The 15,595-nt window shown below is 26.5% G+C and overlaps 1 protein-coding gene across 3 annotated transcripts; it reads right to left on the bottom strand.

Moving 5' to 3' along the window:
* Positions 1-5,372: 5,372 nt before the first annotated feature.
* On the bottom strand, positions 5,373-12,029 carry LOC136998732 (putative gustatory receptor 28b). 3 transcript variants are annotated; one of them, XM_067351836.1, is made up of 13 exons: positions 11,456-12,029; positions 10,454-10,722; positions 9,529-10,113; positions 9,373-9,441; positions 9,209-9,298; positions 8,845-8,982; positions 7,760-8,715; positions 7,199-7,467; positions 6,800-6,958; positions 6,350-6,605; positions 6,227-6,295; positions 6,072-6,161; positions 5,373-5,511 (listed from the first exon to the last, which is right to left on the bottom strand). In XM_067351836.1, the coding sequence occupies exons 7-13, from the start codon at positions 8,045-8,047 to the stop codon at positions 5,449-5,451; spliced, it is 1,194 nt and encodes a 397-aa protein (XP_067207937.1). In that variant the 5' UTR covers positions 8,048-8,715; positions 8,845-8,982; positions 9,209-9,298; positions 9,373-9,441; positions 9,529-10,113; positions 10,454-10,722; positions 11,456-12,029; the 3' UTR covers positions 5,373-5,448. The 3 variants fall into 3 exon arrangements, 1 of the variants encoding a protein (XP_067207937.1); XR_010889273.1 differs by having other exon boundaries at positions 5,373-6,161; positions 6,227-7,467; positions 9,529-9,778; positions 9,970-10,113; positions 11,456-12,025; XR_010889272.1 differs by having other exon boundaries at positions 5,373-7,467; positions 9,529-9,778; positions 9,970-10,113; positions 11,456-12,025.
* Between the last annotated feature and the right edge of the window lie 3,566 nt (positions 12,030-15,595).

Raw genomic sequence — 15,595 nt, 5'->3', positions numbered from 1 at the left:
AGAATAATATACATGCACTATAAAGAAAGAATTACATTATAATCCACATATACTGCCTGCATTCCATCCTTTGCTGACCCACTATAATTAATTTGTTCAGTCTGGTATACTTTGCATTGTTTTGTAACAGATTATAAATGTGCTCATTGACTTGTTGAAATTTGCAGCTTACGTATCTGAATTAAATAAAAAATTTAAATTGTTAAAAAATATTTATAAGATTTTTGAAGTTTTGAGCTTTTGAGCTTTGTACGTTCTTCATACATATATCTAATATTGCCTGTAGAATAGTTTTATAAAAAATATATACCGACCTCAAAATAATTCCCCACATCAAACTATTGAAGGTATTGACATGGAGCAAATAATTCCCAAAAAATGGAACGAAAATACGAGTGATGCTGAAACATTTTTTATTTAACCACACACTGTCCCATATATTTATGACAAAAGCCAATACAATCCATCCAATTATTGTTTGAATTGTCCAATTGTACAATCGTTGATAGTCCTTTGGCGTTCCAAATACTTCCATTGTGTCATCCACAATAGAAAGTTTGTATAAACAAATTTTCAATTCCTTAAAAAGAGTTTCATATCAGTCGAATGTGCAATAAGTGAGGAATTATCACTGTGATACTTGAATGTATCGTAAAATATGTAAAGAAAATTTGTGAAAGTTATTAATAATTTTTTAAATATAAAATTGTTTAATTTAAAACATAAAAACAAACAATGTATAGCATATTGAAATCGATTAATTTCAAAAGTTTCTTCAAAATTCATGCTTGTTTATAAAGTTTTAAAATAGTGTGGTTTGAAAAATTTTTTGCGATACAGTAAAATTCATATACAAGGATGAAGTTACTATTCTAAATTTACAATATATTTATAATATTTACCTTAAAATAAAATAAACTGACAAGCGTTGACACAGTCGTGGCGAGTATTATTATTATACTAGGCCAGGACATGTATAAAAATGTTGTAGAACTGGTATAAACTAGATAGTGGAAAATGTACGCAAAAAAACTCCATTTCACCAAAAAATATAAACAAGTAAAATATGGTCTGGGACGTCCAAGAGGATATTCGAAGAAGCTCAAACCACAAAATGAGCCGATGAGCAACAGTGGTGCTAATGCTTCCTGAATTGTTTCTATCATAATCTTCAAATTATCGGTTATAAATTACATTTTGCTCTCAAAAAAGAAACACTTTGATACTTTTTGTAACAATTTCTAAGATGCTTCTACATTCTTTTCATAGATCTTTTGGAAAACTTTACGAGAAGTCGACTGTAAGATATTACAATTGTTATTAAACCGAAACGCATATCGAACGGTTAAATAAACAGACAGATAATCTAAATTGGATCACTTTTTTGCCTAGAGTTCTTATCTATCTATATTAATTTTTACAAGACGTAATCACCCATAAACTATTCTTCTTGCAAAACTATGTTCTTACACTTGACTTAAATATGTTTAATTTTTAAAAACATGTTTATGTTCTATTTTAATCAAATTGTGTCTGTCATTTAATATTATACTCTTAAGTCATCTTTTAGGCATTTGTATTATTTTATTATCGTAAAATTTAACTGGTCTTTTTGTTGAAATATATTTTAAGATGATTTTTGTTAGTTCTTAAAAAGTGAGTTTTTCATGTCTTAAATTATTTTAAAGTGATCGGAATAATCATAAAAGTTACAATATCATATTAAAAATATGATAGGCGATGTAGTTTTAATCTAGTTACAATATATATAACTGTTGCTAAAAGTTTGAAAACATATCTATGTGGTCTTGTATTGTTTAAAGAACGCAACATTTTTGCGATTTGCTAACAGCAAATATATTTTGTTGATCGCCTTTTTTAATTGCAAACAATATTTATTTGCATTAATTTTTATATATAACAATTAATTTTTATAATAAAAGCATATACTGGCAAACATGCACTTGTATGCACTTTTCCATTTTTAAATTTAAATTATCATATAAGTATCTGCACGATGTTTTCAATTTTGAATAAAATTACTCTGGTTAAAAGTATATTTTAATGTGTATTTTATTAGTGTAATTCTATTAATGCTCGCGAAACTTTTAGATGGTCAAGCAGTTCGGACATTTCGGATCTTGAGGTTAATCATGAGTACCAAATAGTTCAGATATATTTCATACATAATTATATTTAAAGATATCTACATAATTAGATTAATGAGATCATAAATATTGTAATACGATGAAAACATTGTAATATTTTACTTTATTGTTTAATTAATCTGCAGTTAAATAATATCTAATTGACACACACATAATGATTACATTTTTCATTTTTACGTGGTGCAATATTAGATTAGATTTGACGAACTGTGCGAGTGTGTTATTTTTGTTACTACTCTTTAAATTGTTAAATTGTTAAATATTTAAAAATTGATTTAGTTACAGTATATTCATCTGTATCGAAATGATCACAAATGTTACAATCCTCGTAAAAAACTAGAAAAAATGTATCTATTAATATTGCTTAACACTTATAAAAGCAATATTTTAATAATACGCATTGTTGACAGGTTAATAAGTAAAAAATTGAGCATAGCATAAAATATAAATAATATTAATTAATAATAATTTTTAAAATATTAATTAAAAATAATTTTAATTATAATTTTAAATGTTTGAATTTTTATAATTTACAGTACAAAATATAACAGAAACAAAATAGGTAAATGCAAAAATTGAATAATTCATATTATTAGTTAATAATTCATATTATAAGCATAACACAATGTAAAAGTAAAGTAGTTCAAAAAGTAATATAAACACAAACCTTCTGAAGAAACACGTTGCCAAAATAAAAAAGACCCATTCCATTAAATTTCAGACGATGTTGCATTGTTTGCAAAGTAAATTGATAAATCTATAAATTAATAACAACTAATGTTATATAATGTATTTTGTTTATTTCGTGGTGCTAAAATATTTATTACCTCCATCCAAACGTCAGTATATCGAAAAATGTTTGTCAGTTGATGAATCATTCCGTTAATCATGTTAGCCTGAAATTTTGCATTTGTAATTTTATTTTTTATAATAACTTTTATATTTTATTTGTAATAATTTTTTATATTGAAAAATGCATAGCTTTACCTTAACAGTGACATTATCACAGATATAATTTACAGTGTAGAGTCTTAATGAAAATGTAAAAGTCCATAATGAATTATTAAACCAATTGTATACTGGTACTTTATTCTGTTTTTGCATTATATAAAAATAAGTACACAATATTGTTAAATAGGACAGATAAGATGCCATTTCGAAAGTCATTTGCATTCCAAACATTGAATTCAATTCGCGAGCAATATGACACAATTCTAGATGAAGATGCCTGACGAGAGAATTTTTATGATTAAAAATAGAAAAATTCTTACAACTCACAAACTATGATATTTCAAATTTATTAATAATTATTTTGATAAAAAAAAACTCAATTAAATTTTATTATTATAGGATAGAATGTAGTCAATAATTGTATATCTGACAAGCCGAATTACATTGAAGTCCATAACGTTTGTTTGTAATTCACATATCGATGGAGGAAGACTATAGGTTTCTTCCATGTACATCTTAGCTCGTGATCATTTTTAGCCAATAAACATTGCACATTTTCATTCACTTTATCAAATCTGGTGCTTATATACCTGCGTTAGAAAAAATTTTAGAAATCGTAACATGGCAAAGTAAAATTATTAAGTAAATAATTATTTTTTACAAGACTTTTAATATATATAAATTTAGTTTTTTTGCTAAAAAAAGTTTTAATAAAAATTACAAAATAAAATTGTTATTTAATATTATGTTGTTAAACGACAAAGATATTTTTTGAAAATTGCTACTAATCATGGTTATATATTTGATCAATTAATCCAATACTTATAAAAATGTATGGAATCTATAGAGATAATTAAATATAAATAGGTATTTATTTACGACAAATAAATAAATAAATAAATATTATAACAATATACAAACCATAAAAGAAAGATGAATAATAAATCCACGAATGCATTAATATGAACACAACAATTTAATATGTAAGGTAAAACTAATCCCCAAGATGCTGTTTCTTTTCTTTCAAGCCACCATTTTGAGTGGGAAAAGTTTGTGATAAGGGTATATATAATCCACATGATTATCATTCGTATTGACAACATATGTATCTTCCGATACATATTTGGATTGCCTAGTTTTCCCAAAGTATCATCCACAGCAGTAAGTTTTTTCATACATATTTCAAATCTCTAAAATAATATCCGATTATGTTTCTATACTATACAAGCGCAATAATTTGTTTATATACATATAACACAACACACGCGCGCGCACACACACACACATACACGCAATATAATAATAAAAACGTAATTGTACCTTCCGATAATAAAAGCTCAGAATCACAGACGTAATTGTGATAAAGATGTTAAACGCCATGTTGACTATAGAAATGATGTTGACAAACAATATTCTTAATGTAAAGTAAGTTATTGTATAATAAAGAAGATAACTATAAACAAACCAGATTGTCGAAGAATATAGAATACTTAAGTATACAATTTTTCGACTTTCTGACATTGGTTGCTTTATGGGATAGACACCTAAACCTAAAATGAAGCACATAACAAAAAAAGGACGCAAACCCTCTTGAATAGTAGCCGTCATGGCATCACTATTGCTGCAAACTAACAGTATCTGTTTAAATTCAGTTGCCAGTAAGACCGTAATTACATTAATAAGCAAATGTTACTTTTTTTTATAATAAGAATATGTTCATTCTAGCACTTAACTGTATTAACATGATCAATATATTGTGTAAATAATTAAGAGATAACTCAAATAGCAATCGGTCATTATCTGATGTTATTTTATCGTCACAATAACCGATTATGGCGTTATGATTAGATATTATTTAGTTTATTTAGTAATTGAAACGACAAAATGACGTCAGATAATGACCACTTGCTATATGGGAAGTTGTTATTGTATTTTAAATGCTACGAATTATTAAAATAATTTACTGTGCTTGTTTATTTTTAGTAAAAATATTTATTTTTAGTCCATTTATGTCCATATTAATTTTTATCCATATTATCTTGTATGTGCTAAAAAATATTTATTTTCTCAAATATGTATGCAAATATACATTATATAAGAAATGTAATTCTATCTCTTGACGATAAAATGTCATAATCACGGGTGTAATTGTAGTTAAAATGTTAATGACTATAACAATTCTGTGACCGATGTAATGTTTTCAGCATAAGAAAAGTCACCGCATAGTAACGGAAATAAATGTAAGCAAGTTGGATTATCAAAAAATCTTTAATATAAATAGAAAATACTTAAGAATTTTAATACAGCAAATAAATTAGATATTAATTATTTAATCTGGAAATTTTACCATTTGTACTAAAATAATCATGAATGTTACCATCGTTGTGCAAAACTGGAAAAAAATATGTATGTTAATTTTTATATGATATAAACGCGTAAAGAGATATAGTATATAAATAAGTTTGGTATAAATAGTTATTATTAAAAATTATTAATTAAATAAAATATTAAACAATGTTACATATAACTGTGATAGTTAATCTATGGCATGAATGTCGCCGATAGTACGCAAGAAAATTTTCCCTGGCAAGCAAAAGATTGTTGTATAAAATCTATTTTATTTAAATTATTTTAAATTATCTAATTAAAAATCTTATTTGAACATAATAGTGTTAAAATTTGAATAATTATTAGAATTACATATGTATTACTAATATTATTAAAAATTAAAAGTATTATTAAAAATATACACTGTTCTTAATTGATAAAAATTCTGTTTTTTTTTTAATATTACTCTTTACATCAGCCACTGTTATATATAGCTGGCGTATAATAATAGAAATATGTAACAATAATATATATAATCACAAGTCAATTTCGAGATCTAGAAAAATTTATATTACAAATTACAAAATAAAAATATAATAATAATAAAAATATATAAAAGTAAACCTTTTGCAAAAATACATTTCCAAAGTAAAAGAGTCCCATTCCAGTGAACTTTAACGGACGATGTATTCCTTGTAAAATAAATTGATGAACCTGTAGACAGATAATACATTTTTATATTTAAGCAATTTATTTCTTATTAGTAATATATTTATTACCTCTTTCCAAACGTCAGCATATCGAAGAGTATTTGTTAAATGGTGAATTACTATGTCAATTTTATTAGCCTAAAATTTGTAAAATTTAAATATACTTTTATTAATAACATTATATGTCATTACCTTAAGCTTGACATTTTCACACATGTAATTTATAATGTATAGTCTCATTAAAATTACAACTATCCATAAACCGCGTCGAAATCCATAAGTTATACTTAGTAATATTTCTTCTCCAATCCCACGTGTCACGAAGAAATATGATTTAAAACATAATATTGTAACAAAGAAAAGATAGGATATTATTTCGAATGTCATTTGTGTGCCAAACATTAAGTTTATTTCACGAGCAATGCGACATATTTCCAAATGGAGGTGTCTGCAAAATGAAATATTTATTTTGTTATAATACATAGCGCACATAATTCACATAGCGATTATTGACAAGCTCAAATATATAATTTTTAATATTTATTTTTTATTAATATTGGAAATAGCTTTTTTAATAAAATTTTTTTATTAAGTTAGCATTGAATCGATGATCTATCAAACTAGATAAATGCATAAATTTACATTGAAATCCACAATATCTGCTTGTAATTATCAATATACGATGTGTATCGATGAAAAGTGATTACAGGTTTTTTCCATGTACATCTTATCTCATGATCTTTGTTTATCAATAGACATTGCATATGTTCGTTTACCTTTTCAAATCTGGTGCCTACATACCTATATATGCCAAAGAATATTTTAAAAATAATATTTTAAGTGGCAAAATTAATTAATTTTTAATTAATTTGTAAGATTAATTTTCAAATATAATTTATAATATCAAATATAAAATATACGAAAATAGAAAGTATGCAGATAATGTGTATTGATAAGAATAGTGTATATAGAATACAAATATGCGTTATTAAATGTACATATAAATATATATTTCTGATATTATACACAATAGATGCTAACCACAAAAAGAAAATAAATAGTAAATCCACAAACGCATTGATATGAATGTTATAATTGAATATGTGAGATAAATATAATCCCCAAGAAGCAGTTTCTTTCTGATTAATCCACCATATCGTGTCATAGCAGTTTAGGACAAGGCTGTATACAATCCACCCGATTACCATCCATTTCGACCAGACATGCATCTTTTGATACATCTTTGGTGTACCCAGTTTTTCCAAAGTATCGTTCACAAGAGCAAGCTTATTCATGCACGTCTCGAAATTCTACAATATGTAATATGCGATAATTTTATATGCATATGTAAACTATGTTTTTAAAATGTAAAATTTATGTAAACATTTTTAAAAAACTTTAAGAATATTATTTTAGTAAAATAAGGTATATTTCATGCAAAGTTATATATTTAAAATTAGAGTATAAAATTGGGGTAATTTACATCCACGCTCGCTCGCTTGCGCGCGAAGCATACAGCATATATGTACACTTACACATCCGTACGCACACACACATAACTGTATATATATAATGTTTAAATATATGAAACATTATTGATACCTTTTGATAATATAGACTCATAATCACTGATATAATCGTAGTAAGAATGTTTATCACCACAATAATTTTATGAGTGGTTGACCGAAATAATACGTTTATTGTAAAAAGGGACAATACATAGTAAAACAGACAGCCATGAACGATCCAGATTGTCAAAGTATACGCAGTGCTTAAATATTTAATCCATTGTATCTTTAACTTTGATTGTTTTGTAGGGTAAACGCCTAAACCTATAAAAAAACGTGCAACTAAAAGCGGACGCAAAACCTGTTGGATAGTGAACGTCATGGTCAGCACTACTACAAATTTGTACTGGACATCTGCTCAAATTAATTTGCTAGAGGTAGTAAAACTGTATTGATTCGCCAGTGTTTCCTTATAATCGCTATACATATTTGCTGCAGCTTTCACTTATATTACAGAAATCGATCCATTTTTGTAATGAGTAAAAAGAATAATTTGTTATTTAATATTGTATACTATGAATTATTCTAACGGCACTTTAATCTATTTTAGGCTTGTTTTATTTTTTCCAAGTATTATATTTTAAGTTGTTTTTTGTTTTAATATTATTCTGTGCACGCAGATTTTGTTACGATACGTCATAATTTTAATAAATAACATAAATTTAATATACAACATATATAATAACGTATAAGATTAAAAAATAATGAGATAAAGCTTTATTTTTTACTTTTTTCAGTACACGTTCTTGTTGCACTCTAATTTTTGGCCAAATATTTTTATCTATTTCGCTTGTAAAAACAAAATAAAAAATTATACTATAGTAGTATTATATATGTGAGCGAATAACCGGCAAAATAAGTAAACACGCGCGCTACATGTGTTAATCTTGCAAATGATTAGCGCTTACGGTAACAGTACGATTGCGGAGAAGGACTGCTGTCTTTCGTTTTGTCGCTGGAAGGCACACGTCTCTCACGTACATATTGTTACTGTATTAGAAAAATATAGTTATATTACTGCATTGCTGTGAGAGTTTTCTTGTGTGTGTGTTCTTCACCTCCGCTCCGGGCTCACAAGTACACGACAGATGGAATCGTTATAATTGTAATCTTACGCACAGCAGCAACATAAAGTCCGTTGAAATGTTAATTCAGAGCAAGTTGTCAGACCCTTGTGTTTTAGATATGTGTCAGATACCCCGGATATATTCTGAACTGGATCATAATGATCACAGACGTTACAATTGTCATGCAAAACTAAAAGAAAAAAATATTAGTTAGCTATTATAGTAAATAAGAGTAGCAAATCATTCTGGATTATAATAAAATAATATTAAAATAATTTACAAAGTCAAAACTTTCACATTATATGTAATGAAAAGAATCAACCGTTAAGAAGTAAAGATAATTTTAAATACATTTTTTGAATACCTACAAAGTATAGTATAAAAAAATAAAGTTTAGAAAATAATAAAACATGAACCTTTCGAAGAAACTCGGCGCCAAAGTAAAAGAGACCCATCCCATGGAACTTCAGTGGATGTTGCATTATTTGCAAAGTAAACTGCTGAATCTGTACATAAATGATTACATTTTAATTTTAAATAATTTACTTATATTACTTTTTAAAGTAAAAATATTGCTTACTTCTTTCTGTACATCAGCATATCGCAGAATATGTGTTAATTGATGAATTATTTTATCAATCTTATTAGCCTGAAATACCAACATTATTACTATTATATTATTGATATATATATGCGCGTACGCGTGTATATTTTATCAATGTTGTCTCAATCTTACCTTAATGCTGACACTTTCGCATATATAATTTATAGCATAAAGTCTTGCTGAATATATAAAAACCCAACAGATGATACCAGAACGATCATATATTGATAATTTTATTGGATATTTACTTAAAATTATTTGGCCAAAAAAATTAAATAATATTGTTAAAAATATAAGATAGAATGCCATTTCAAAAGTTAGATGCGTTCCAAATATGAAGTTGAAGTCACGGGCAATGCGGCATAATTCTAAATGAAGATGCCTGGTAAAAAACAATTCATTACTAGAAAATATAAAAAGTTTTGGAATCTAAAATATTTAATTTTTACAATCTATTTTTAAATACTTTTGGAAGTATATTTCAGAAGTATTTTATAAAAAAGCATTATTAGACTAGCATTGAATCGATAATATTATATGAATATTCAAACAAGGGTGCGTGTCCTGATTTACATTGAAGTCCACAACGATTGTTTGTAATTACACACATATTGATCAACTATAGGTTTTTTCCATTTGCATCTTAACCCATATTTTTTTTTTATCAATAAACTTTGCATATGTTTGTTTACTTTATCAAATCTGTTGCCAATATACCTTAAAATAAAATTGTAATATATTTATATAGTATTGAACATTGTGGTATATTACTGATTCATAAAAATTTCAATTTTTTAATTAAAATATTAAGTAGGAAATTAAGAAATACTATTGTTATCACAAAATGTTATATTATAAATTTATAAACTTTTTTGTTAATATAATGAATTTATAAACATCTTTGTTAAACAAAAAATTGCTATTTTTAAAATGTTTGCATTGTATTTATTGCTAAAAAAATTATCGAATACAAAGAACTTTTATAGAGGTAAATAAATAAAAATAAATATGTGTTATTTTACTAAATAAAAATATATATTATAAATATTATACAAACCAAAAAAAAAATATAAATAATAAATTGACGAACGCAGTGACGTGATAACTATAATTAAATGTGATACTAAAAACTATTCCCCAAAAAACAGTTGCTTTTCTGTTGCACCACCACTTTATATCATAACAATTTGTAGCAACACTGTACACAATCCAACCGATTATTATTCGTATTGTCCATATATACATCTTTCGATACATCTTAGGAATGCCTAGCTCATTTAAAGTATTATCGACAGCGACAAGCTTCTTTACGCATATCTGAAATCTCTAATATAATATCAAATTCAAATATAAAATGCATCTATAATGTAAAATAAAAGTACCTATATAAAAATATTTGAAAATTTTTAATAGTATTTAATAGTATTTAATAGTTTTTTTAATAATATTTTTAATATTATTTGAGCTGAAAAATGTTTTACATAGAGTAGTTATATTAAAGAGTGGTTAAAAAATCAAATTATACAGGGTATCTGATAATTGCTGAATTATCTCTCGGGTGCAGATAGAGCGGATTAAATCGAGTAGAAAAGTCTTGTACCATTTTGCAATTTTCGCAATAATTAATGAGTAATTAATTTAAAAATATCGGCCAATTCCTGCGAATTTAAGCGCGCGGCAAGAAGAGACAGCCTACTGTTCTTTGGTTACTCGGCGTGCGAAGTATTGAGAGGAGCGCTTTACAAATGACAACGGCTATGTATGTACGAGCAGTGTGTAATGTTAGACTTTCGCATCCTAGCGACCACGTAACAGTGGTCTGTTACTTCTCGCCGCGCGCTTAAACTCGCGCGAATTGGCCGATATTTTAAAATTAATTTTTCATTAATTATTACAAAAATCGAGAAATGATAGAGGACTTTTCTACTCGGTTTAACTCGCTCTACTTGCAAGAGGTGATTCAGTAATTATCGGACACCCTGTATATGTATATATTTATATGTATATGAACGTGTGTACATGCTATGTGCAATATATTATACTTGAAATGTTACTGTACCTTTTGATGATAAAAACTCGTAATCACAAATGCAAACATAGTAAAGATATTCATTGCTAAGCCAAGTAAATCAAAGAAGGATGGAATTAACACTTTCAATGAAAAAGTTGTTACTATATAGTATAAGACGTAGCTATAAGCGAACCAAACTGTCAAACAATATAAAATATTTAAATATAAGATCCATTTATTTTTCAATTTTATAGGATAGAAACCAAGACCGATAATATAGCACGTAATTAAAAGAAGACGCAAGACTTCTTGAATAGTGGACGCCATAGGTATTACTACTGCAAGCTAATACTGTGTCTGTTTATATTCATTTTCCAGATGCATCGTAATTACGTCGTAATTGATTCGCAAATGTTTCTTCTAATAACGATGTTGCTGCACTTATCTATATTAAAAAGATCTATTGCGTAATAAATAAAAAGAAATACTTTATTATTTCCTTAAATGCTTAGATGCTATGAATATCAATAGAACCTATTATTAACTTATTTTGTTGCATGTTTTCTTTTTGTAATAAACGTATTTAATTAATTTTATAAAAATTGTTTGATCTTTGTCAATCTTTTATTAATGTATAATGTAATAATGCTTTGTGTATGCATATTAAAATTAACATATAATAAAATTATTAATAATATTAGTAATAATAATGTTCTTTAATTTCAGCTATAATAATGTGATAGTATAATTACAAGAGAGATAAAAATACCGAAGAAAGGGAACATTTAGATTAACGAAGATATACATTAATTTTTTATACTTGTTTCGACAAAAGATTTCTATTGTTTAGAAAATTACGTAACATTTTATTAATATATAATTAAATTATACACACATATAAAAACATTAGATAATGACCAGTTGCTACATTGGATAACATTGTTATTGTATTTTAAATACTGCGAATTATTAAAATACTTTAACGGTGCTTGTTTATTTTAAATGAAGATATTTGTCTTTAGTTTTATTTATATTATTTTGCCTGTGTTGAAAAAATATTTATTTTTCCAAAATACATATATATATATATATATATATATATATATATATATATATATATATACACACACATTATATTAGGAATGCAATTCTATCTCTTGATAATTTTTTTATTTCTTGATAAAATTTTATAATTATGGACGCGTAACTGTAGTAAAAATGTTAATGACTATAACAACACTGTAACCGATTACGTTTTCAGAGTAAGAAAAGTCGCCGTATAGTAAAGGAGATAGTTGTAAGCAAACCGGATTATTAAAAAATAGATGTCGTATCGTGATTTTTATACAAAGAATTTTATTCAATGTATTAGTTTTGTATCTATGTTTATTTGTTATTATGTTATATATTTCGTACAAATAATACTGTAGGGTTCAGAGGATTCGGCCTCGTATGTATCTCGGCTTGTTACAAAGTCGCGATATTATACAGATCTGAAGTTCGTGAATTAATCTCGCTGCTTATATAGCATCTTGCGGTAGTAGAAGGGAACCAATCAAAAGAAATATGCTTTAAGTAACCAATCTAAATGGTCATAATATTATGTGACGCGGTTATCGGACAACGCCGGACATGTTGGTTGTTTGTCTTAAGTCGGCGAAGCCTTTGTCGCATGCCGACTGAGGTCGGCAAAACCTTTTTTGTGGGCCCACGCGTGTTTTTATCGCAACTAATATTTAATGTCGCAACAGTCACAATAACCAATTATGGCGTTATCATTAGATATTATTTAGTTTATTTAATAATTGAAACGACAAAATCACGTCAGATAATGACCACTTGCTATATGGGAAGTTGTTATTGTATTTTAAATGCTATGAATTATTAAAATAATTTACTGTGCTTGTTTATTTTTAGTAAAGATATTTATTTTTAGTCCATTTATGTCCATATTAATTTTTATCCATATTATCTTGTATGTGCTAAAAAATATTTATTTTCTCAAATATGTATGCACATATACATTATATAAGAAATGTAATTCTATCTCTTGACGATAAAATATCATAATCACGGGTGTAATTGTAGTAAAAATGTTATGATTATAACAATTCTGTGACCGATGTAATGTTTTCACCATAAGGAAAGTCACCGCATAGTAACGGAAATAAATGTAAGCAAGTCGGATTATCAAAAAATCTTTAATATAAATAGAAAATACTTAAGAATTTTAATGCAGCAAATAAATTAGATATTAATTATTTAATCTGGAAATTTTATTATTTGTACTAAAATAATCATGAATGTTACCATCGTTGTGCAAAACTGGAAAAAAATATGTATGTTAATTTTTATATGATATAAACGCGTAAAGAGATATAGTATATAAATAAGTTTGGTATAAATAGTTATTATTTAAAATTATTAATTAAATAAAATATTAAACAATGTTACATATAACAGTGATAGTTAATCTATGGCATGAATGTCGCCGATAGTACGCAAGAAAATTTTCCCTGGCAAGCAAAAGATTGTTGTATAAAATCTATTTTATTTAAATTATTTTAAATTATCTAATTAAAAATCTTATTTGAACATAATAGTGTTAAAATTTGAATAATTATTAGAATTACATATGTATTACTAACATTATTAAAAATTAAAAGTATTATTAAAAATAATACTGTTCTTAATTTATAAAAATTCTTTTTTTTTTTTTAATATTACTCTTTCATACATCAGCCACTGTTATATATAGCTGGTGTATAATAATAGAAATATGTAACAATAATATATATAATAACAAGTCAATTTCGAGATCTAGAAAAATTTATACTACAAATTACAAAATAAAAATATAATAATAATAAAAATATATACCCTGGTAGAAAGTGCCATGCTAGATCCTGATGTCTAGCTAGCTCCCATCTTGACTGTTATGTTGTATCCCCATTTAATATAATAAATTTAGTTTTGACGTGGTTCGAATCAGCGTCAAGCTATTTCTAGCGAGGCGCTAGAAATATACTATGTTAATAATGTCTGATTAGAAGTAGCCTGGCGCTAGTTTACTCCAGACTACTTCTAGTATAATAAAATAAGAACTGCGTGAGAACTAGCTATCGCTACATCATGGCTAGATAGTACAACATCAGAACTAGAGTGCGCCACACCACGGCTAGATAGCACTACACTAAAGCTAGCTAACGCCTGACTAGTCGATTAAATCGGGTATTAGACTGGAAAAATGTGATGATTTTGTGTCTGGCGATAGTCTGCATGCCATACTAGCTCCTTATCAGGCAGTGGGGCAAGTAAGTTAGCGCCAGCCTAGCACCATGGTGATTTTTCTACCAGGGATAAAAGTAAACCTTTTGCAAAAATACATTTCCAAAGTAAAAGAGTCCCATTCCAGTGAACTTTAACGGACGATGTATTCCTTGTAAAATAAATTGATGAACCTGTAGACAGATAATACATTTTTATATTTAAGCAATTTATTTCTTATTAGTAATATATTTATTACCTCTTTCCAAACGTCAGCATATCGAAGAGTATTTGTTAAATGGTGAATTACTTTGTCAATTTTATTAACCTAAAATTTGTAAAATTTAAATATACTTTTATTAATAACATTATATGTCATTACCTTAAGCTTGACATTTTCACACATGTAATTTATAATGTATAGTCTCATTAAAATTCCAACTATCCATAAACCGTTTCGAAATCCATAAGTTATACTTAGTAATATTCCTTTTTCAAACCCACGTGTCACAAAGAAATATGATTTCAAACATAATATTGTAACAAAGAAAAGATAGGATATTATTTCGAATGTCATTTGTGTGCCAAACATTAAGTTTATTTCACGAGCAATGCGACATATTTCCAAATGGAGGTGCCTGCAAAATGAAATATTTATTCTGTTATAACACATAGCGATTATTAACAAAGCTGAAATATATCATTTTTGATTTTTATTTTTCATTAATTTTAGAAATAGCATTTTTAATAAAATTTTTTTATTAAGTTAGTATTGAATCGATAATCTATCAAACTAGATATATGTACAAATTTACATTGAAATCCACAATATTTGCTTGTAATTATCAGTATGCGATGTGTATCGATGAAAAGGGATTACAGATTTTTTCCACGTACATCTTATCCCACGATCTTCGTTTA

This window comes from Linepithema humile, chromosome 3 (genome assembly GCF_040581485.1).
Source record: "Linepithema humile isolate Giens D197 chromosome 3, Lhum_UNIL_v1.0, whole genome shotgun sequence".
Taxonomy (NCBI): domain Eukaryota; kingdom Metazoa; phylum Arthropoda; class Insecta; order Hymenoptera; family Formicidae; genus Linepithema; species Linepithema humile.
The sequence above is the reverse complement of the archived record's forward strand: the minus strand, read 5'-3'. Positions and strand labels throughout refer to the sequence as shown.

Excerpts from the sequence above, each read along its gene's own strand:
- LOC136998732 (XM_067351836.1), bottom strand. The coding sequence starts at position 8,047 with ATGACGTTCACTATCCAACAGGTTTTGCGTCCGCTTTTAGTTGCACGT. Across the intron at positions 6,606-6,799 it reads CAGATATTGTGGATTTCAAT|ACACCTCCATTTGGAAATAT; the intron begins GTAAATTTATGC and ends TTCATTTTGCAG. Across the intron at positions 6,162-6,226 it reads ATGCTGACGTTTGGAAAGAG|GTTCATCAATTTATTTTACA; the intron begins GTAATAAATATA and ends ATCTGTCTACAG.